The following is a 25754-nucleotide window of genomic DNA, read 5'->3' on the forward strand; positions in this document are numbered from 1 at the left end:
CATAAAATATTTGAAATTTACTATTTTAAAAATATTACAGAATTAATGATGTTTTTTTTATCATGTGCATTTTGGTTTAAGTGGTCCACTCTAACTATATTATCCAGTTTAATATCTATTTAAAAAAATGAATTATTTAAATTTCAAATTTTATATATATATATATATATATATATATATATAATATCAGTTATGTTAAATTTCATAAAATATTTGTGTATATTAACAAATTTATATTTAAATATATTATATTTGGCAATGGAACACTTTCTTAACAGCACTGACAAAAACTTATTTATAAAATGAAATTTTAAATCTCATGGAATGCACATGGAGATTTTTTGCTGCATGATGATTCAGTATTTGCACAACAGTTGTAAGTTTTGGTATGAAGTGGCACGTACTGCCTGACTATTAAAGCTCTGATACAAATAGAATTACAACTGAAAAAAAGTATTTTTCACTGTCTAGTGGCTGTTAAGTGAAAAGTGGAAAATTGGCTAGCACAAGACATCAAGTGAAATCCATCAATTACAGAATTTCCATGAGGTTGCATACAAAGCAGATGACCGCAAGGATTTACTGTGTGCCATTAATGAGTTTCTGGATGATAGCATTGTACTTCCACCCGGGGACTGGGAAAGAAAATCTTTGCTGCCTATTCAAGAGATTAGGAAGAAATATCAAGAAATTCGTCAAAGGAAACGGAAAGAAGAAAAAGAAAAAGGTAATTACTCTTAATATATTACTTTATTACAAAATAAAGAATTAAGTAACATTGCATATTTGTTTGAAGAAACTTTAAAAGCTTGTATACAAATATTTGTACAAATAATATGGATAAAATTTTGTACTTCCATTTCTGTATGCAAATATCATATGCAAGGAAAATGCATATGATATTTGTATGATATATGATATATATTTGTATGATATATGATATATATCATACAAATATCTTCAAAGAGAGAATATATGATATAATGATATATTCTCTCTAAAAATATTACTTTATTGATTTGTTTTATCAATATACTTCATTAAAATGACATAAGCATATTGTAAACTCATTAATAAGTTATCAACATGGAATTGAATTAACAAAATTTGAATGTAATAATGTATTAATTATTATAGTATGATTTAAACTTAAAAAAAGTTGAACATAAGAAACCTGGATATACAAACTATAATAACTATATTAAGAAACAATGTCTTCTTTCAGTTCCTGCATATATATTATATGAATGCTAATTATATTATTGGGCTGCATTTCTCAAATTGCAGATCTGTAGATTCCTACTATTGTCTATCTGTTCTTCCTTAATCTCAAACAGAGTTAGATAGCTGAAAATCAAGACCAGAGGTCTAGATTAACTTGTGGTGTCGAGGATCAAACGAAACGTTCCTGATGTGTTAAGGCAAGAGTGTAAAGATCTTACAAATAAGCACACTTTGAAATCTTGTCAATATCTGTATTATCTTTTATAATAATTAGGATCAGTGATACAATATCTACGCTTATAACAACTACAATTAACCCATCTTGCAACATGAAATATGCCGATGAAGCCTTATAGCATGTATATAACAGACAATTATATCAGACTAAAACTACAAATCTAAATCTATATACAGTATATGTATATATAAGTATGTATAAATCACATGAATTACACAATATTCATATGCGGGCAATCGTTGAGTATACCACAAGGTCATCCCCACACTGGCCTTCCTTTCCAAACCACATGTAGTTCATAGAAACGAGAAAGGAATTATCTTTACCTTCTTCATGAACTAATAGTTACTATACATCCATGTTAACAATAACCTTTCCTTGGTAAGGGAACTTAGACGAAAATCTGATCTTCTGTACAGATACAAGTGGATTTCTTTTTTTTAATTTGTCATCTTGTCCCTTTCGTAATGACGAGCGACGATTCTCACCTCTTACTCAGAAGTCTGACAATTCTTCTGTCCAGGTGGTGAGCCAGCCAATGAAAAAAAGGTGTCTCGTAACATGTAGCACCGCATTTTACATTGCCCGTCATCCGGGGCTGCAGCCGCGTCCACATGGTACAGAGTCGACCAATCCTCTGTCCACTTACAAGCACCTGTCAAAGGGTGATACGGTACCACAAAACAAATAACCCGCGTGACGATACTTCAAATTCCGACACGGACGAAATGGAATGCATATATGTATATACAAAAAAACATAAAAATGATGTTAGTAATAGTGACGAATCACTACAAACTATATGTTAACTTCTGGTCTGGACTGAAAGTTTGTGATTTTTAAAATTAAAATGATTAAAAATTTCAGCCAGACATTATGATGATGTCACAATGTCTGGCTTAATGTATATCTAAACATACACCAAACAAACATTTTTGGCTCTATTTAGGGCCCACTTTAGGCTTTCGTTAAAGAAAAAATACATTAAAATGCTATTTTGCTGGAAAAGTGTGCAAGGTTTGTTTTATTTTAAAACTATTACAAAATAAAGAACTAAGTAATAAATATTCTTGCTTATCAAACTGAAAGTTCATTAAAAAAATAAAACAAGTGTTAGATTATACAACTATTATTCTAAAAAAGTCATGGTCATTATAGAATGTGATTAGGCTTTATATGTTGTTTGTTCAGTGTCATTACTTGGAATCACTACAGAATATCTGAAAGAATGGCCACTGTATACAAATTGTAATTTATCAAATTTTGATTGATTAAAGATGATTTTAGAAACCACAAAGGTTCATAATTGCAGCTATTAAATTTGTTCATAGTCAAAATCAGAAACTTTTAATAGGTGATTGTAATTTGGTGTTGGTGAATATGTAGGACAGCATAATGAATGAAAATTACTTCATTTTTAATACAGTGGAAACTGGTTTTAAGATCAGCCATTTAAATAGTCATCTGCATAACTACTAGTTTTTAAAAATATTATTATTTATTTATTTATTCCTCTGTTGACTTCAATGAAAATGTGGAAATATGTTATAAGTGCCTTAAATAAGGTTAAAACAAAATTTTTTGTTTTGGAAATTTTTAGATTATTACAGTAGAGCATCGATTATCCGACCCCCGATTAACCGACTTATCGGCTAACTGACCGCGTTCTAGTCGGCAAATTCAAATGTCCGCTAGTGATGTGGCGCTACAATACTTGGTTATGTCTTGATTACTTTAATATTATTTTTGTTAAATTTTTGCATGTTTTAGCTGGCAGCACTGGCTCGACCATGAAAGGGAAGGTAGTATTTAAACCAGGCCTAATACACTATACTAATAATGTATTTTTTTATGTTTTTCGGTTATCCGACTTTTCAGTTATTCGACCAACCCCAGTCCCCAATTAAGTCGGATAATCAATGCTCTACTGTATTTTCTTTACAGAACATATTCTTCATTTATGTTGACATACTTATTAATTAATTATGAAAAAAATTGTATAAATTACTACAATATTTAGCTGCAGCCAATGTTTATTTTAAAATATTCAAAAATAATGATGTACAAATTTTTAAAATGGTGAACTATATTGAATTCTATTATTTATTTGAAAACATATTTTTTAAAATAGATCTAATTTTCTTAAATTTTAGAAAAAGTTAAGAAAAATATAACAGTTTACAAAAACACCATTTATTTAAAAGTTTTCTGAAGTGTATGAAAAAAAAGAAAAATTGCTCTTATAATTAAAAGGTCACTTCATTTTTATTTATTTTTTTAGAGGTTTTTTTTTGTGTTTTGAAGGTGAACTTTTAAAGCAGTTTTCATTGATGATATTGTAGATATGACAATCACATAAAGTAGTAGTAATAGATAAGAAGTTAGATATTGACAAAATCCAAGTTAAATTGCAGAATAGTATAAGAACTTACTGAACCCTTTACAGTATAAAACAAGGATTCACTGTGTTTTTTAATGTTTATGGAAAGTCAACCATTTTTGTTTAATTCTTCATTTACAGATTTTGAAAATTTTGTAAAATATTGTCTGAAAATAAGTTAAATTCTTCCTTAAATAAATTTCTGCTGTTTGAAGAAAGATCAATTGTTTCCATCTTCAATATTTTTTTTTTTTTTTTTCAAAATCCTTTCAGCTATCATGTTGAAGATTTGATATCACTAGATGTCTTGTCAAAATTTTAAAGAACGTTGGAATTTTTGCTTTGTCCATAAAATTACTATCAATGGTAAAATAGAATAGGAAATGATACAGTTTATTCATTTTGTATGCTGTCAGTAACATACGCAATAAGCAGGAGTCAATCAAATAATGATGATCATTCTCTTGTACTGTAGCTAATTTTATGAATTTCAGCTTTTTGTGAAATACATTTGTAGCTGTTCAAAAAATTTATTGATTTCTATACATGTATAAATTTGTTTAATTTTACTTCATATACTTTTTGTGTATTATGATGTACTGACTTTGTTTATGTGCCACATTTAGCATATGGGTGTAAATTCAAAACTTTTCATCTATAGTAGAATGTGCTGTCAATTATACTAATGGAAAAAGTAGAAATATGTTAAGGTTAATCATATTAGTCATTGTAAACCGCGCTTTAGTCAGTCGCTATTCGCTTATTTTGTGTGTCCGACTGTCAAAGAACCACTCGGGATCGAGTTACGTATATACAAGCTAAGTCTTTATTTATTGTCTGGTCAATGTACACTTCCGTTTGTCAATTGTTCACGATAGGAGGCGTCCTTTTCGTGTAAGATCCAAGTCGGATGTATGTGAGTTAATAAATGTTCTTGTTGCCTTTGCCTCGCCCTGTTTTTGACTCGTTCACGGTTATAGGAAATCACCACAGGTTATGGGCCCAGGTCCCGTGAACGAATCTCAACAGTCGAATTTGTCTGAAAGAAAGGAAATAGCGTAAATTGAGAACCGCAAGTTGCGTCAAGATACGTGTCAGCCACATCTTCGTTCATCGTCCGCAATCGCCATCTTTGACGAGCTTCATTCGTCGGTCAACCTTGTCAGTGCTCTCTGTCAATATGGATATCGTGAAATCTCAAATGGAAACTTTGTCAGAAGACTCGCAGGGAAATATTAATTATATCTCATGGAAGTTTAAGCTAAATCTTACGTTGAGATCGAAGGACTTGTATGACGTTGCGAATGGAATCATTCTTAAACCTGAAGATGCGAATAATGCGGCAGATGTCGCAGCGTGGATTAAAAAGGATTTAGACGCTCAAACTTGTATAGGTTTAAATGTGAGCAGTAATATCGCAAAGAAAATTGCAAATTGCACCTCTGCGTATAGTATGATACACAAATTAGAAACTTTGTATGGTAAAAGGTCCGATCTCACAATTGAAGGACTACAGAGAAATTTTTTTAATTATAAGTATGATTCAAGTAAGTCTGTAGTGGAGAATTGCTTATCAGTTCAACAATATGCAGAAGACTTAAAAGCTGAAGGAGAAACAATTAAGGAAAGCTGGATTATAACAAGAATGCTCGGAATACTGCCGCCGAAACTACATCACTTCAGGACGTCATGGGATAATGCTAATCCAACGGACAAGAACATCGACACTTTAATTGAGCGACTTCGACTGGAAGAAGACAGACTGAAGGAAGACGACGAGAAGGAACCAATCGCACAGAATGCCCTCATTTCAAAACAGAAAACGCAAGGTAACAAGGACAGAAGTCAGCAGAAAAATTCAGGAGTCGAATGTTTTAGATGTGGACAAAAGGGACATATAAAGAAATATTGCAAGAATAAGCCGTGTCAGAAATATTTTGAATACTGCAGGAAAACCTACAATTGTAACAACTGCAATCAAAAGGGCCATTTTGCAAGGGAATGTAAAAATGAGAAGTCAGACGAATCAGACAAAGGAGATAAGACCAAAGGACAACGACGAGCTCTTGTCACTGTAGGATTGACGTCTACGAAAATAAATGACAAGAACTCAAGACGAAACCGACAGGATATTTGGTATCAAGATAGTGCTGCCACACAGCACATGACCTTCAGGAAGGATTGGCTGACAAACTACAAAGCACTGGAGGAGCATATGAAAGTGATACTCGGGAACAACACAGAAATCAATGGAATCAGAGTAGGTGACGTCGAACTCGAGGCCTTTAATGGAAGGGAATGGTATCCAGCAACCGTGAAAGACGTTTTATATGTTCCTAATATATCATTCAATCTATTTTCGGTTACCCAAATGTTGGATAAAGGGTTTATTCAGACTGCCAATGCCAACACATCAGTTATCAAAACGGCCGATGGAAAGGAGCAAATAGCAGTAGCACAACGACTCGAAGGATTATATCAAATGATGTTCCGCAGAGAGGTCACAGGAATGTGTATGGTGGCCAACTCAATCAAAGTCTGGCACGAAAGACTGGCACATCAGAATGTGAAGTACTGCAAGAGTATTTTGGACAGAAACAATATAAGATATATTGATGACTGGGACAACAATGTTTGTATTGGCTGTGTCTACGGCAAACAACATCACATCTCTCACCCAAGAAATAACAAGGTAGCGAAGGAAGTATTGGATCTGATGCATGTTGACTTAGGTGAAATGGATACCTTATCTCTGGGAAAGGCAAGATATTTTCTCTTATTCAAGGACGACTTTTCTCATTTTAGAACTGTTTATTTTTTACGAACCAAGGACGAAGCCCCTGCAGCATTGGATAAATACATGAAACTAGTTGAAAATCAATTTGGAAGAAAAGTGAAAAGCCTAAGGTCTGACAACGGGACAGAAATCAAAAATTCGACTACCAGAGAGTTATTGGAGGAGCTTGGAGTTTTACATACCAGAACAAACACATATACACCGCAGTAGAATGGACGAATAGAAAGGGAGATGCGCACCATAGTAGAGTCAGCTCGATCTGTTTTACATGCCAGAAATTTAAGCGAGAATCTTTGGGCTGAAGCTATTAACTACGCTGTATTCACCATTAATCAAACAGGAAAGAGCTCTGTAGATGACAAAAGTCCTGCCGAACTTTGGTTTGGACGTATGGTAAACATCTCAAAATTAAAAAGCTTTGGCTGTGAATGTTACGTGTTGATTGAAGATCATAAAAGGAAAAAGATGGAGAGAAAGTCTATGAAAGGAATCTTCGTCGGATATGATCTTGATTCACCCTGTTATAGAATCTACTTACCAGATGAAAAGGAGGTCGTCTGCTCTGACAATGTGATTTTCAATGAAAAGTCTGAAACTAAAGGAAGCACTGCCGAAGTCGAGACCTGCATGAAAGAAAAAGGAACAGGAGAGAAGATAGAAGAGCCTGAAACTGAAGACGAAACCGTGGAGGATTTGGATGATAGATGTTCACAGAATCATTCACGATACATCACTCTAGAAGAAACCGATGAAAGACCACAACCGCCAGAGGAAATTCAACGAAGTTTACGAGATCGCCGAAAACTAAAGTCTCCAACCAGATTCAACGATTATGAGATGGGACTCATTCACAACTATGCCATGATAGGAGAAACCGAGGATATTTCAGTTAAGGAGGCTTTGAAGGACAGAGAATGGTATAAGGCTATGCAGAACGAGTACGACAGCCTGATCAAACTGAAGACTTGGAGCTTGGTGGAACCTCCAAAATATGCAAAACCTCTTACATGCAGATGGGTGTTACGTCGTAAGCAGGACGGCAGGATGAAAGCCAGACTTGTTGTGAGAGGATTCGAACAAAGACAAGGCATCGATTATTCAGACACCTTCAGTCCCGTAGCCAGACATGCATCTATCAGACTCGTGCTCAGTCACGCAGCATCCAGTAAAATGAAAGTAACAGTTTTTGATGTCAAGACAGCTTACCTACATGCCAATCTCAAAGAAGAGATATATATGAACCAGCCGGAAGGATTCTCTGATGGGACAGAAAAAGTTTGCAAGCTTGAAAAGAGTCTGTACGGTTTAAAGCAAGCCGCCAAAGATTGGAACGACGAAATCTCTGACTTTTTTCTCACGATAGGATTCGCTAATACTGACGACGATCCGTGCGTTTATTATAACAACGACAGAAGTGTGATGATAATATTAGTTGTGGACGACGGGTTCATTGCCGCCCAAAATGAGGAGGACATTTTCAAGATTCTGAAATTACTGAATGACAAGTTTGAAATTACTTATAAAAGGACTTTACAATCACACATGACATACTTAGGTATAAAGATCAAAGTGTCGTCTGAGGGAATTTTTGTGAGTCAACCTGATTACACAGAACGAATATTAAAACGATTTGGGTATGATCAAGTGAACGCCGTGAATACACCGATAGAGCCAGGAATGAAAACGAATTCTGAAAATCTTGTCAATGACCAGACACTAGAAAAACAAAATCATTACCTCAAAGCCGTCGGAAGCTTACTTTATTTAGCAACAATTTCCCACCCAGATATAAGCTACGCCGTCAATTATCTGAGCAGATTCAGTAATCGACCCATGAAAAGTCACTGGAAGATGATTAAAAGAATTTTTCAGTATTTAAGAGGAACTACACATTTTGGAATATTTTTTAACCAAGATCCGAAATTGATAGCATATACAGATGCGGATTACGGAGGAGACGCCAATAGTCTACATTCCACAAGTGGAGTTCTTATCATGAGAGGAGGTCCAATCGTATGGTATTCAAGAAAGCAGCGTCTCGTGGCGAACTCAACAGCTGAGGCCGAGTACCGTGCAGCAGTTTCATCTATCGACGATATCTGCTGGGTACGAAGAATAGGAATTGAACTGAGATTATTAAAGAATGATAAACCCACCCCGTTATTTGTCGACAATCAGTCGGCAATTCACATGCTTAAAAACGCTCACCAAGGAAAGATAACTAAGGGTAAAAAGCATATTGAGATTCAGAGAAAATTTATTCAGCAGCATATTGGCACGACCGTTGAACTGCAACATATTAAAAGCGTCGATCAGCTTGCTGACATATTAACAAAACCTTTGAATCGTGTAATATTCGAAAAGTTACGCTGTAATATGATTAAGGAGGAGTGTTAAGGTTAATCATATTAGTCATTGTAAACCGCGCTTTAGTCAGTCGCTATTCGCTTATTTTGTGTGTCCGACTGTCAAAGAACCACTCGGGATCGAGTTACGTATATACAAGCTAAGTCTTTATTTATTGTCTGGTCAATGTACACTTCCATTTGTCAATTGTTCACGATAGGAGGCGTCCTTTTCGTGTAAGATCCAAGTCGGATGTATGTGAGTTAATAAATGTTCTTGTTGCCTTTGCCTCGCCCTGTTTTTGACTCGTTCACGGTTATAGAAAATCACAAAATAGCATTACATTCAATGAAATATTACATTTTATTTGCATTCATTAAGAGAATCTGAACAAGTAAAATTTATCTTAAAGCAATTGAAATTTTCATTAATTTACTTATGTATGAAATTCTTTATATTAAGATATTTTCCTAATAAATAAAATTGTAAACAATTCATTTTGAATGTAAAGTATTTTTATCAGTCTGCTTGTAATTTCTGAAGTATTTTTTCTTTTTTTAAATAATTTAACAGTAGTCATATGTAGAAAATGCATTAGTTAAATATGTACAAAATAAGTATTTAATATGTAATTCAGAATATTATATATAATATATAAGCATAAACAATAACAAATTAACATACTATTTCAAAATATTGTTCTTTATAGAGTAATCTAATATATTTGAACTTAAATTATATATATATATATATATATATATATATATATATATAGAAATACAATTTATTTTGACATGAACACTTTTGAATCCTTTTAGCTTTATTTTAGATTTAGAATGTCTGTTTTTATTATATAATTTGCTTTAGCAATATGATATTTTGCAGAACCAACTAAGTTTTCCTCCTATGATCCTTTACAACGTTCTCGACGATGTTTTGGGGGTGTCATTAATGACATTAAGCATCGTTTTCCTTGGTATCTCAGTGATCTGAAAGATGGTCTTAATGGCCAATGTTTTGCTGCAGCAATTTTCATTTATTTTGCTGCTCTTTCTGGTGCTATAACATTTGGTGGTTTGATGGGTAAGTAAAATTCATTAAAGTTTATAACAGAAATATGAAACTTACAATGAGTTATTTTAATAAATCAACATTTTTGTACAATTAAAGTAACTTTAAAATTGTTGAATATTTATCTTTTCAATTTAGTAACTTTTGACAAGATTTTCTATAGAATATATGCTTTTATTTAGAAATATTCACAAATAAATTCTTTACTTCTTTTGCTGTTTAGGGGATAAAACTAATAATTTAATTGGAGTATCTGAAACATTGATAGTTACGGCAGCTTCTGGTGTTTTGTATTCTTTATTAGCTGGTCAGCCTATGGTAATTATTGGAACAACTGGTCCTGTTCTTCTGTTTGATGAGATTCTTTTTAAGGTTAGAAAAATGCATTTGACATTATAACACATCTTTACCGGAGTAAAATTTTTCAGTTATATATTAATATGATATGAAAATCTTTTATTTTTATTGTAGTTCTGCAATGACAATGACATTGAATTTCTTCCAATGAGAGTTTGGATCAGTTTTTGGGTGGCAATTATTGCCACTGTAGTTGTTGCACTGGAAGGGAGTGCTTTGGTTCGATTTTTCTCTAGATTTACTCAAGAAATATTTGCTGCTTTAATTTCTTTATTGTATATATATGAAAGTTTCAATAAATTATATCAGGTAAAATCATTTTCTTTATGACGATTTTAAACAATTGAACTTAAAGAATTTTATTAGTTATGTTTCTTAAGTTTTTAAATTTTTGTTTCTTTATATATTACAGCAAACTAATTTAAAATTGACTCATTTCAGGTATTTTTACAGCATCCACTTCTTTCTGACTATTGTAATATATCAAATATTAGCAACCTTAACGAAACTTCATTAAATTATACTAATATTTCACAAAATTCAAGTTTAAGAGATTTTAATGTTTCAAGCACAAAAGCAACAAATTTTACTAAAAAGCTTGCTGTTCCAGAGATGATTAATCAGCCTAACACTGCTTTATTATCGACTATTATGATGATTGGAACATTTTTTATAGCTCATTTTCTTCGTCATTTTCGTAATAGCAAGTTTTTAGGAAGAAGTGTAAGTAGTAATTATTAATAGTAAGTGTTGTCATTTTTAAACCATACAACTAACACTAATAGTTATATTTTATACTGCATATATGCACTCGCACACACTCGAGAGAGTTGTAGTATCTCTAGAAATAGTGTGTTTAAGATTCAATGGCATCTTAGATTTGATGTAATATGCAGCCCCTATTGCTAAGTGTCTTATTTCTCATCTTTATTTAAGAGGTCACTAATTCCATTGTCATTTTAATTTTATTAGACCACTATTTGTAATAGCAAATATTTAAGAGATTGATCTAACTCATCCAAGTAGGCCTACATACTAGTTTATTGTAATAAACTTGTATGTAGGCATACATGGATGAAAATCCCAAAAAAAGTTGTGCAACACTCTTACAAGAAATGCTTCATTTTCCAATGCTTTAAGTGACATTGAGGATGATTGCATGTGGAAAATGTGACTTCAAATCCAATGTTAATTCAAGATAGCCTAACATGGAAAGTGAAGAAGTTTTTGATTCACTACCATGGAAGATATATAACTGTGTGCAATAAATACTGATTCTGCTGACAAATTTGTTTCAAATTGTCTATTAAAAATAATTTGCTAGTGATCATGTAGGAATTAAGGTGCATCTTACATTTGAGTAAATACTAAATAAATAAATATAAAATAAAATTATTAGAACACTGTTTCAATATAGTCATACACTATCCATATATACAGATGGTTCAAAATCAAGAATAGTAGGAGCAGCTCTTGTCTGCATTGAAGCAGCTTATGCTACAGAGTGCCTGCAAAAACAACAGTCTACACTGCAGAGCTGTTTGTAATCTTCATGTGTCTTTGTGTATGTTGGAAAGCCATCTACAGACAGACAATAAGACCAATGCAGTGCACTAAACAAGTTGTAGGATAACAGACTGTATGTGTTGTTGGTATGTGTACTGGAGTATATGTGTATGTGCTATTTAGTGTTGGGTAGTCACCAAACACTAAATAGCATACAACATCTCAAACATGTACGAAATACAATATTGGCTGCCCGGACATATAGAACTCCAAGGAAATGAAATAGCAGACAAACTTGCAAAACAAGAAAACAGGAACCAAGCAAGAGCTTTCAGACCATATTATTATAACCTTTACAGCCATATCAACAAGTACCTACACAACAAATGGCAAGGGAACTGGGACAAACAACTCAACAATAAACTACACACCATATAGCGTTAATAAAATGGACAACCAGTCAACAGAAAAATTGGAAAAAAAAATAGTACTTGCCCGACTGAGAACTGGACATACAAGACTAACACATGGCTATCCCTTGTTAGTAGATAATTAACCAATATGTTCAACTTACCACTCAACATATATTATTAACCTGCTGTCAGTACAAAACAGCCAGAGAACACTACCTTCAACAACAAATATCTTCAGATGACCAAGCTCTACAGAATATAGTAGATGAGAATGGACAAATTTAACCTACAATGGCATATCTGAAGGTAATGAACTTATATACAGAACTCTAAGATACACAACAGAATAACTATGACATGTTGCTGTATGCCCTCTTGAGTCTTTTAATATAACTTGCTAGACCTAGCACTTTTTGGCCTACCTAGGCCCTTATGCCACAAAATCCAATCAACCAACCAAATAAAATTATTATTCCTACAATTATGTAAAAGCAAATTCTTCAAAAGAAGAAAAAGTTAATGTAAAGTATTTGTTTATTGAGGGAACTTACAATACAAAATATTGTCAGTAGAGGTCTATTCTTTTGTTTTTGAATTTTATTGTTAATAGGAAAGACATTCTTTATCATCTTGTCATTTGATCAAAAAAAAGAAGTACAATTTTTTACAAGGATTAGCATTTATGAAATGGTAAAAACAATTTACCATTTTTTTTAATACTTTTATACTTATTATTACTTCACAAAATTATGGGAAAATAAATGCTTCCAGAATTTCGATCATTTAGTGCAAATTGATAATAAGTTTGATACATTTATTTACAAAAGTATATTATAATGTTAGTATTAATATTTAAATTTAGTAAAAAATTATCATAAATTGATATTAATTACTGTCTCTAATGATTGCTTGTAGCTTTTTAGATAGATATATAAACTCATTTAATTTGTTTTTTTTAAGGCAAGACGAGCATTAGGAGATTTTGGTGTTCCTATTGCCATTATTATAATGGTTGGATTAGATGCTTCAATCAAAGATAGTTACACACAAGTAAATATAATTTTTTTTATTATATAAAATATTATTTGGTTTTTAAAATAAATTTTTTTTGTTTAGAAACTTAGTGTACCAGAAGGTCTTAGTCCTAGTGATCCTTCTCAAAGAGGTTGGCTTATTTCTCCTATGGGATTACAGAGACCAATTGCTGTTTGGCATGCATTTGCTGCTTTTATTGCTGCAGTTTTAATATTTATATTGCTTTTTCTAGAAATTCAAATATGCGAGTAAGTAATTGCTTTGTCAGTATTTCATTAATAATTTTCATGTAATAATAAAACATGATTTTAATCATTGGTACTGTAACTAGATATGTACATGGCACAGAGCCTGGGATGAAGGGAGCCTCAAAATGGAAATGAAAAAAAATTGTCAAATATACTGTAATAATTTTATTTATAAATATATGTGAATGATCTTGAATATTTCTTGTATACACAAATTATTTATAAATAATTGTTTTATTATTATTATTTATTATTTTCCTACAAAAATTAAGATGCCCAAAAATAAAACCTTGCAGAGGGCAGATGAAAGCTAGTTACAACACTGGTAATCATATATCATTCTTGGGGAAACTTAGATGTAAGATATCTCTGATTGGTGCAGTAACTGAAAATATTGGGTTGAACTGAAAGTTTGTTTGGTTTTTAGATAGAAATAAAATATACTATTTTGGAATAAATATAAACCTTTAATTCACAATGTATTCAACCTTCTGTTCGATAACCTTATGCCAGGGGTCACCAAACTATGGCCTGCAGGCTATATCTGGCCTGTGAGGTCGGTTCATCCAGCCATTGTGCCTCATTTCACCACACTGTGCCAGAAATGAGCTAAAATATAATTATTTATGTGGAAATATCGTAGATTTTAGATGAACTTACTATGTAGAAAAAAATTAAAATAAGTGTAAATAAAAATGCCAAAATTGGTTCAATCTGATCTTTGCATCTGAGTAATATAATTTTTAGGAAAATCAGTGAAATGAAATTTTTGGCTTTTTGTGACTTTGGTTATCAGAGTGCTTTTTGTGTAAGTACCTGCAATGAAGTTTCTAAGAAAAGTGATTACGAGCTTGCTGCAGCAATTGTGTTTGTGTATTGATAAATAAATATGTTGGTTGTTTATTTTTTGTGTATTCAGTATATTGTATTGAACAAAATGGTTATGCAGCCTGCGTGGGTGAGTTTCTGATTGAAGAAATTATCAATGTGATTTTTGATACTTTCTAAAGATTGAAATTCTATGGCATTTTAAATTATTCTGCAATGAACAAAGATGATGATGCCTGAGTGAGAATATCTGGAGAATATGCAGGGTGTGTCAAAACATCCCAGTTAAAGTCTGGAAGTTTTTGGTGCATATTTGATGATATGTGCAGCCTTGCATTATCATGATGGAATACCACTCCCTGTCGATTTGCAAGTTCTGGAAATTTTTGATGCACTGCAGCCTTTAGTTCACCCAGTTGGAGTCAATATTTATTGGAATTAATTGTGTGGTTGTTGGGTAAAAGCTCATAATAAAGAATCCTTTTCCAGTCCCACCAAACTGAAATCTTTACTTTTCTGGAATGCAAACCAGCTTTAGGTTGCAGCACTTGCAGATCACCTGGCTTATTCCAAGATCTCTTGCATTGAATATTGTTATAAACGATTCATTTTTTATTGCCTATTATTAATCTCTCTAAAAATGGATTATCTTCATTGCATTTTAAAAGTGAATCACAAACAGAAACACAACTCAATAAGGTTTTGTTCACTTTACTGATGGGAAAAGAAACTTTATAACGGAAAATGTATCCAAGGCTAGCCAAATGTCTGACAACAGATGTTTTTGGATATTTTTAAGATGTCTGCTATCTCTTGTGTTGTTCTATGCTGATCATTTAGGATTAAAGCCATTTTGATCTCATCTTCTATTGTTGAAGGCCGTCCTGACCAAGGCTGTCCTGACCTTGAAAGAAAAATCTCCTGCCCTAAATTTTGAAAACCATTTCTGGCATATTTGATCAGTAACTGCATCCTCCCCATATACAGTACTGTACATCTTTTGAGTTTTTGCTGCATTTTTTTCTTTTTGGAAATAAAAGAGCATGAGATGCCCCTTCTTATCTTTTATTTTAATGTTTTTTTTCTTTTTAAAAGATAACAGAATTTTAAAAAATAGCTGTAACTAAAGTTATGTATTAAATATGCAAATATTCATAACGTAAGCTGCCGACATATGGGGGCAATTAGTTAATTGCACGTCAGGAAAAACCTAGGGACCGATCATATGTGGGTGGTGGCGGCAGAGGCAAAGATGACAAGTGTCTTACAATAACCGTTTATTTTAACATCAAAACAAACTTACAAAGTAGGCCTACAATACAAGATGCGATCTAGATCGTCTGTGGCTGAAGGAGCTCCGGATGACGGCGATCGGAGAATGCTGTCGGAGTCGTCGGTAAAGCCCCGGGGCAGTCGGGTAGGAGAGTCCGATGGGGTCGGTGACGGACGTTGGCGAAGGAGTAGGTGGCTGGTTGGAGTACCGTCGTCCACTTCCTGGTAGAAAGCTCCGCCGTCTCCCCTTCTGACCTTGATTCGGGGGTTTTTATATGATTTTCCCTCAAATCTTCCCTTAATCAAATCAAGTCTTAAGTCCCTTTTTCCTTTTTTTGATTGGTCAGTCTACTGTTTCTAAGCAAGACGAAAACCAAGTTTGGCCAGGGACGGCGCCCGGGCGTTGACAGCTACTCACATAAATTACACTGTTTGCCCCCCTCTCGCGGACATCGGGCTGAACCGATCCGCCAAACGTTCTGTGGCTGCCCCCCTTTCGAGACGATCCCGGGCTCATATGGTCTAGCAGGTGTCCTTGACCATCTGTCTCTCTTCTTTCTCCCCTTTTTTGTTAATTGTTTACATCTCGACTCTTGTATACGAGCACCGCGACATTCCCTTCGTCGTTTATTACCGCGTTGTGTTTGTTTTAGAAGAAATGCTTTACAGATGTCCGGTTTATAGCCCGATGCGCGTTCTCGCTCCGATTGACTTTCCGAAATTTTCCGATGTAGCGATCTCGTAAACAATTGAATTCCCGGCGCCATGTTAGGATCTTCACAATAATGTACAACTAAACAAGTTAAAACTTGATAAGCACGGCAGAGGAAACAGACAAGCAATTATGTAAATACCTGAACGAACTTTTGGTCCAACCCAATATTAGTTTAATTACCAACAAAAGACTTCTAGAATAAAGGCTCGGACTCACATTAAAGTAACACAAAATAAAAAAATATATCTGACTCAAATCTCATTATTCTAGGTAGATTAGAAAAGCATGATTTTAATTCTGAAATGTTTATTAAATTTCAATTGTATTTTTCTGTAGACTAATAATTAACAAGAAAGAAAGGAAATTAAAAAAAGGATCAGGATTTCATCTTGATTTAATATTAATTAGTTACATGGAAATAGCTTGTGCTTTGTTAGGTGGACCTTGGATTTGTGCAGCAACAGTTAGATCTGTATCTCATGTCGCGAGCTTAACTGTAATGAGTCGTACACATGCACCTGGTGAAACACCTTATGTAATTGAGGTTAAAGAACAAAGGGTGAGCAATCTTTTCGTATCCATTCTTATAGGTATGTTTACCTTTATTATTATAATACAATTTTGATTTTGAAATTTTGCATGATTTAGTTTGAATTATTTACATGAAATAGGTGTTTCTGTTCTTATGGCACCATTGTTAAGAAAAGTACCTGTTGCTGTGCTATTTGGAGTTTTTATATACATGGGTATCTCTTCAATGAGTGGTATTCAGTTGTTTGAACGCATACAGTTACTATTTATGCCTGTTAAACATCATCCTGAAGCTCCCTATGTTCAAAAGGTAAGCAAGAAAAAGATATTGATTATTATGAGCTTTACTATGTAACATTGCAATACTTCAAAATGTACTTTTCTTTTGACTTTTTTTCATAATTGAGCATTTTGTATGTGCTGTATTGTTGTTATTACTTGATTGCTTGCTGTTCTCATAATTAGTTGTATATCCTTTGGAATTAGCATAAAGTTGCTATTGAAAACAAATCACACAGAACATTTCATTTTGATGGAAAAAGTAGGTTTATTTTTTATAATTTAGAACAGATATGCATTTCAGGCTTTATGCCCTTCTTCAATCCATATTTTATTAAGTATATCAGTAAAAAACTAAAAAATTAACCAGAAGCTGGAAGGGACAGCTGGAATAACAATAATTAAAATCATGGGATAAAAGAAGTAAAACTGTAGAAATGAAATTATTTTGTAAATTAACATAAACACATACAGTGGACGTCATGCTGACAATTGTACTGACACAAGGAGAAAAACTCACATAAAAGGCATTAAGGAATACTTTATTTTCCTGCAAGCACTTTCCATGCAGTTATGAACATTGTCTTGAGGAAGAAAAGGAATCTAATAGTTTTTCGAACGGATTTTAAATTAGAAACAGGAACGGCATTAACCGTTTAGAATATTAACAACTTTTAGAACAGAGTTTTAAACTGTTTATTAATCACTTTAAAAATGGATCATTTTCATTGTGTTTTAAAAGTGAATCACAAACAGAAACACACTCAATAAGATTTTGTTCATTTTACTGATGGGGAACCCAAACATCATAATGAGAAATGTATCCAAGGCTAGCTAAATATCTGACAACAGATGTTTGGGATATTTTTAAGATGTCAGCTATCTCTTGTGTTGTTCTGTGCTGATTATTTAGGATTAAAGCCATTATGGACTCATCTTCTATGGTCAAAGGCCATCCTGACCAAGGTGCATGTTTGATAGAAAAATCTCCTGCCCTAAATTTTGAAAACCATTTCTGGCATGTTTGGTCAGTAATTGCATCCTCCCCATATACAGCCGGAGTTTGTCGTATTTTTAGACAAAATGCATTACTTTTACCCATTGCTCCACAGCCAAGTCTATGGAGACTCTTGTGCAATGACAGGGACATGATTTTGATCTTGGAAAAGTCAGGTGTGTATTCTGTCTCATTAGAGAATACAGCAACAGGGGTACACACCTGCTACATAAGGGCGACCACCAGAATTCTTTCTAGTCGTATATCTGAACACCAACATTCTGTCATGGTGGGAAGGTATGACGTGGAGTTGTCCAAGATGGTGTTATAGCATCACCACATCTCACTTTGGGACCTTACAGTGTTGCTTAGGCACTGTGGTGAAAGCAATCTGGTGCACATTTGGGAGGCCCTTTTCACCACGTTATCGTCCCCATGCATTTCCCTCACCCTTGAGTTGCCTAGAATTTGGATCAGCTTGTTTAAGCTATTAAAGCATTATAATTAACCACATTTCTCCACTGTCCCTGCATCTTCCACCTTCTCCACATATTAAAGCACATGCGCGTAGATGTTACGTGATTTTCAAATTTAAGTTTTTAAAACTCTGTTCTAAAAGTTGTTAATATTCTAAACAGTTAATGCTGTTCCTGTTTCTAATTTAAAATCTGTTCAATTCCTTTTCTTCCTGAAGACGACATTCATAACTGCATTGAAAGCGCTTGCAGGAAAATAAAATATTCCTTAATGCCTTTTATGTGAGTTTTTCTCCTTTTGTCAATGAAGTTATGTTTGTTAAAACGTATAAAATCATCGCTTAGTACAAGCAAAACTGTAAAAATAAATGTATTTTTTCACCAAAAAGAAATGTTTGTGTGATTTATTCTCAATAGCAATTTTATGCTAATTCCGAAGGACACAATGTATTGTTGTTTTCATAATGAGCATTTTTTTTTTGTTTTAAAATTGTTAAGCTTTTTTTTTTATACAAGCCAAATGCTAACTGTCAGAAAAATTTTGCAAATGATGTTTTTCATATATTGGGAGACGTTGATTGTGTGATCAAGGATGGATCTAATTTTGTGGAGACCTTAGACTTGAGATTTCTTTGAGCCTTTTTCTAAAATTTTTAAATAATAATAAATTTTAAAAAAAATTATTTTATATATGAGGCAATATTTTATTATTATTATTATTTTATTTCTTAACCTTTATCAACTTAACATTAATAAAATGTTATTAAATGTTACAAGCATTAAGTAAAAGTGAATTAAATAAAGATTATGTAGGTAAAAGAAAATTATATGATAGCCAATTGCCACATTAATTAATTTTAACTAGAAATTCCCCCATCAAGCACGACTGAATACTTTTTATGAGAAAGTAGATTGAAGAATTGAAAAGAGTAGAGATTTTAAGAAATTCTAGAAGAGTTGCTAACATTTCTATAAATTAAGTAGTTTATACTCAAACTTGATGGTGTGATGCTGTTTCTGCAGCCATTGTTTTTTGTTATTGTTCAAGTTGGACTTTATGGCCTTCAGGGGTCTCAGTTATTCTTATTTTTTTAGATCTAGAATTTATTTGATCAATTTTACTCTTGTGCTTTCCCCTAGGCTTTTGCCATTTTGTAAAAAAGAGGAAAAAGTCTCTTTAATTCCATGTTGATTAAACAAAGATGAATTGTTTGTACATTAGTTAGATAAGTGATAACACTTTCTAAATAATATGCTTGTTAGATCATTACTTCTGATTGGATAATAGAACATCAACAAAGAATTTTTTTAAAATTTGTTATAGAAGTGACATGATACAGCTATCTTTTTTAAAGTGTAAATTTTAAATTTAATGAAGTAAGTTTAAAATATGCTATTTGCCAAAATATTTAACAATGCTACTTAAGGGAAATTTCCTCATCAAGCATGAATTAAATGATGTCACTGACATCACTGCAATGTAATTGCAATCACCAATTTGAAATCAATAAAATGTTTATTCTATACAGAGTTCCTATGCATCTGGAAAGTCTGAATTTGTTTCTGTGGCTGTCTCATTGATTTTGTTTGTTGACAGTGTAGCTGTTTGCATGCAGCAAGAACTATTGTGATACAATGCAATTTATGAAAAGGGGTGCACAATATTTTCAGGATTCAAAATTTCACCCAAACATACACAGAATTTTCCCAAAATTATCGCACACAAAATATATAAGCATACAACAGTGTCAATTGTTATTTTAAAATTTTAAAACTTGTATTAATTATGCAGTATTATAAGTTTGAGAGAAAAATCTAATACTCTTAATTAATAGTCTAACATAGTGTTAAAATATTTCAAAAATTTTTTTATCAATCTCTCACAATTTACTCTTTCACTTTGAGGGAAAGTGTTAATGAACTGATGAAAAAAAAATTATAACAAAGAACAAAAAATGATAAATAACTTAAATGATACCTTTTGAATTAATATTATCATTTTTTAATTTAATAATTTTGATCTCATAACAAAACAATGTCTGATTTCTTGTAACTTTATAAAATATTAATAAACTGGAAAAAAGTTTGGAAAATTTATTAAGGAACAAATTTAATAAATTTCTACTTTTGTACGTTGATTATACAGAATTTTTTAATAATAATTAATGGCTTTTTCTTTTTCAAAGCCATGAAGTTTTACAGTTATGATTCAATAACAGGATAAATTATTTTTATTTAATAAAACATTTTAGTTTTATGTAGAGAAGACATGCCATAATTCTGTCTTTCTTATTTTATTTTTAATTTTTCTAATTCATTGATTATAAAAAATATATAACTGTTAATTAGAAAAAATAACCAGTTAAAAAGTTGGAGAGGCAATAGTGTGTGTGCGTAGTAAGTCAAGTGATGTTTTATTTTGTTAATGTGCCATGCTGTAAGAGATTGAAGGTCAGGGAATTTGTACAAAGTTGGTCAGGGAAAGTCAGGAAAAAGTCATGGAATTTAAAACAAAAGTTTGAGTAGGAACCCTGCTACAGCTAATATTTCCACAAAATAAGTAGTCTATACTTTTCATCAGAACATAAAACACACATAACTAAAATTTCATCTGAATTGGACAAAAATTACAGGAGTTATAAGAAATTGACACAGACAACAACTTTTTTATTAATAATAAACAATGTGGGACTGTGAAGCTACATGAGGGATGGAATGACACCATTTTTACATAACCTTGAAACAGATGCTGAACAGATGTGGGAGTAAAGTCACATCATATTGTAAAATGAATTGTAACAAGGCAGTTGGCTTCACACAGTCTTATGGATTTGGTGTATTGTTTTGTTTAAGGTCTGGAAACCAATTATTTTAATAATAATAAGTTCATTGTTAGTTTCTCTCCCATTTGGTTTTTAATATATTTTAACAATATTTTATTATTAATAGTGGAACCGTCTATCGGAATTCAGAAAATGTGGGAGAAAATAAGATGTGATATTTACTGGTCCCAAATAATGTGATATTATTATATAAATAAATTTTATGCTCGATAGATTGTTATTTAGTATATGGGTTGTATTAACTATTGTAAATACAGTGCAGTGTATATATCAAAAATTCCTTTGTATTGGTTAACTGTTAGTGTTATAATTATATGTTGTGCTGTGTTTGTAAGCTGATGAGGAGTCCATGTACCCGAAATGCATCCTTTCCTAAATTTGAAGGTGATTATTAAAGACCAATATTTTTGTAAAAAATCTAGTTATTTTTCAGTTGGCCTTAGTGTGATAAGTCCTCCAAATTGTTAAAATCCTATTTATTAGGCTATCTAACTCTATCTAAAATAAAAAAAAGCTTTTATATTATTAACAAGAAATCTTTACAATGGTATTGTTTTACTTTCTATGTTCCTTATTTAAAAACTACATGCTGTGTATTATCTTGGGTCCTTAAAAGTTGGCCCCTAAGCTCAATTCTTATCATTTAAAAAATAATTAATTATTAATATGGCCAAATTTTATAACTAACTAACTAACAGAAACATTCCAGAGTAGGAGTCTAGATACTGAGCTTGAGGACAGCCTTTATTTGGGGAGCAGGTTTTTTTTAACAAAGCCCAATTTAAGCTAAGCTGTTGTCTTTTAAGAAATCCTTGTGCAAGTAGAAAATATTCTGAGGTACTTTAGTATCTTCGATATGTTATAAAATAGAGAGCCACCATGCATTGTCAAATGTGCCTTTGATATCTAGAAATATTAAGAGACAACACACACACTTTTCCTTGCTGTAGAGTATCACAATTTAATAAGGGCATTCTCTGTGGAAAGCTAGGACATGAAATCATATTGGTCATTGCTCAAATGGAAAGTTCCATTAGGTGAAACTTGAATTGTCATTTCCCAAACAACTACTATTTAATGGAACATATTATGTATGTAACCTGGGATACACCTGTACAGTACATCGTAGAATGAATTTAAGTAGATATAGGCCTATTACGTAATATTAAAAGAACGTAACATAGAGATTGTCAGTTTCCAGTTTAGAATGAATTAATTGAAATAAGTAATAAAATTTAATTATGTAATTGGAATAAACCAATCACAGGAGTTGATCATTTTTAAATAATAATGTTTATTTTTTCCCCTTTTTATAATACAATATATTCTGAAGAATATTTTAAAATTAAACTTAAAGTATTCAGTGTTTGATATGCCAAAACTAATAAATTTTTTTGTCTGCAGTTTTTCCTCGAAATAAATAGCAAAAAATATGCAAACCTATAATTTCTTACCAGCTATGAATTAAATTTAATTACCAGCTTAATTATTGATATACTGTAGATAACATTTCTTGTTTTGTCAGTTATTGCACTCTCCATTTTAATAACTTTGAACTTGTTAAATGACATCAAATGATTACATAATTATCGGGCTATAATATGGTTATGTAATTAATTAAATAATACTAAATATATTTGAATTTAACTATAAATCTGGTTTTTGTGTTGATGTTTACACGTGTAATCTATATATATAATCGAGACGAGTTGATAATAATTATAATAATAATAATAATAATAATAATCAGCGCAGAGTCCAAACGGTTAGGAGTTGAAAGTTGAAATTTGGTACACAGTTAGGGTACATCATGAGAACACACACTAAGAAGGAGTTTTTCGAAATTCCTCCCCACGGGGTAGAAGGACAGGATTAAGTCTTAACACCTCCATCAACAATGGAAGTGTTACGTAACAATGGAAGTGTTAAGAGAAAGCGACATGCAAGACGCAGATGTAGTTTTTTTTCGTTTTTGCGGGAAATCGAACATATTTTTAGACCTATCTAAAAATTCTGTAATTAGTCTGGAAACAGGAAGGACCCAATTCTTGCATTCTGTGAAAACGGGTAAGGTTGACTATAACGTAATAATCTTAATATTTGCTAAAACAGTTAGGAGTTGAAAGTTGAAATTTGGTGCACAATTAGGGTACCAGATTTAAGTACCAAAGTGTTAAGTAACAACGGAAGTGTTAAGTAACAATGGAGAACAAGAGAAAGTGACGTGCAAGATTTACGGGCACTGGAAAAAAAAAGAAAAACGAAAAAGAGTAATATGTTGGAACATATTCGATTTTCAAATTTAAACAGATTAGTTTAGTTTTTCTCGATTTTTCTTCTTTAGAACATTGGATGAAAATTGAAGGATATAACGAGAACATGTCGTAAAAATCGAACAATATTAGAACATTTGATTTTCAAATTCAACCTTTCTTTAGAAAAATTTTGTTGGTTGATGAAATTACTCTTTTTTTGTGACTATAATGTAATAAACTTAATCTTCGCTATCGTTACTTTTGCCCGAGTAACGCCGGGCCTACCTGCTAGTCTAAGTATATTTCTCTATCTAGATTAATTCCAAAAGTATTATTAGATATCTTTTCTTTAAAAATCAGGATAATTAAATAAAATAATCTCATTTTATTTTTGATTTAGGTACCAACTATAAAGATGCATCTTTATACAGTTATCCAGTTGATATCTCTAGCTGTGCTTTGGATAGTCAAGTCAACTGCAGCTGCTCTCGCATTTCCATTTGTATTGTTAATGATGGTGCCTATCAGATCACAGTTAAAATGTTGCTTTACTGTGAAAGAATTGCATGCTGTGAGTATTTATATAAATGATGATTATATGTTTAAGATATTTATATTTCATCAATTATTTATTAATTTTCATCAATTTATTTAGCTTGATGGTGAAGAAATTGATGATGAACAACACGAAGAACCAGATTTCTACGAACAGATTTTGCCCTAATGTAGAAACATACAGAAACAAAAGTAAATTACATTAAAAAATCTTCTATTTGTGGACCAACAAATATGTAATTATCATGAACCATCTAAATGTGATACTTATTGAAGATTATTTTTGTTAGGAAAGAAAGGAGAACAAGGGGGGAAAAAATCTTTATATTTTTATAATTTATATGTCAGATGAACTATTTTCTCAGATAATGTTCATAAAACTGGTAAATTTGTTTAAGAATATTATCAGTTTTTTTTGTTTTTTTTTTTGTGGTAAAAACCAATTAAGAATCTTAATTTCTTAGAATCTTCTACGAAAGCATTTATTATGGTTGTACATAATATTGTTAATCTCGGTATTTTGAACTGATTTGTAGATATCTAAATTTATTAAACGGTACGGTAACTAATTGTTTGTAATGTTCGTATACCATAAATTCAAATGAAAAATTTTATTTGTATTTTGGAACTTTATTAATCATTTTAGGATGTTCTTAGTTATATGCTGTAAATATTTTAGGAATTATTATTTTTGAAAAGGTTTTGTATTCATCAGGATTTGAATTTTTGAAATGTTTATGTATTAACATCAGGTTGTGTATGTTTCTTCAGTAAATGATTGTAAGATTTTTTTTAATTGTTATTGTAAAAATAAATTTTCATAAAAGTAACAACTTTTCTGGATTAATTTTTGAAATAATAGTTTTAACTTGAATATTATTGTGATTTTAAGAATATGAATATCCTGTACAGTAGACCCCCCTATAACACGGGTAGATAAGTTTGTGTTATATGAATCCGTGTTGTACGAGTCACTTAAATACACGAGCCAATCACAGCCCGTGTGCCGGGCTGTGATTGGCTCATGTATTCAAGTGACTCGTACAACACTGATTCATATAACGCTGAACTTATGTACCGTGTTATAGAGGGGTCTACTGTAATTACAATTCTCTAAACTTGCCATCTCCAAATGAATGTATATATCACTTGTCTGCCACTTCTAACAAATTTCATGTGGCCTTTCAACAATTTATCTGAATTATTCTTCCATTAAATTAATGAAAAAATCTAAGTCACACTGAATGAAGTTATAAAAGATTTTGCAAAGCACAAATAATTGTAACAAAACTTAAATATGGGAGGTGTAAGCTACAAAAAAAATTTTGATATCAATGGTAACTTTAATAGTGCCAAAATTTCCTAAAATTTTTAAAATAAAAGTTAAA

The 25754-nt window shown here is 31.9% G+C and overlaps 1 protein-coding gene across 3 annotated transcripts in view; it reads left to right on the forward strand.

The window, feature by feature from the left end:
- The window catches only part of LOC136986575 (band 3 anion transport protein-like), a 107893-nt gene extending 82694 nt beyond the window's left edge, over positions 1 to 25199 (forward strand). For all 3 annotated transcript variants that reach the window (XM_067284156.1, XM_067284155.1, XM_067284154.1), the window contains exons 15-25: positions 538 to 727; positions 9871 to 10068; positions 10280 to 10428; positions 10528 to 10722; positions 10855 to 11136; positions 13293 to 13382; positions 13449 to 13615; positions 16767 to 17020; positions 17102 to 17271; positions 24212 to 24382; positions 24467 to 25199. In XM_067284156.1, coding sequence (XP_067140257.1) covers positions 538 to 727; positions 9871 to 10068; positions 10280 to 10428; positions 10528 to 10722; positions 10855 to 11136; positions 13293 to 13382; positions 13449 to 13615; positions 16767 to 17020; positions 17102 to 17271; positions 24212 to 24382; positions 24467 to 24535 — 1935 coding nt within the window. In that variant the 3' untranslated portion in view covers positions 24536 to 25199. The remainder of the gene's footprint in view (positions 1 to 537; positions 728 to 9870; positions 10069 to 10279; positions 10429 to 10527; positions 10723 to 10854; positions 11137 to 13292; positions 13383 to 13448; positions 13616 to 16766; positions 17021 to 17101; positions 17272 to 24211; positions 24383 to 24466) is intronic.
- Positions 25200 to 25754: the final 555 nt, after the last annotated feature.

The sequence above is a fragment of the Centruroides vittatus genome, unplaced genomic scaffold (assembly GCF_030686945.1).
Source record: "Centruroides vittatus isolate TY-2023 unplaced genomic scaffold, ASM3068694v2 scaffold_1152, whole genome shotgun sequence".
Classification (NCBI taxonomy): Eukaryota; Metazoa; Arthropoda; class Arachnida; order Scorpiones; family Buthidae; genus Centruroides; species Centruroides vittatus.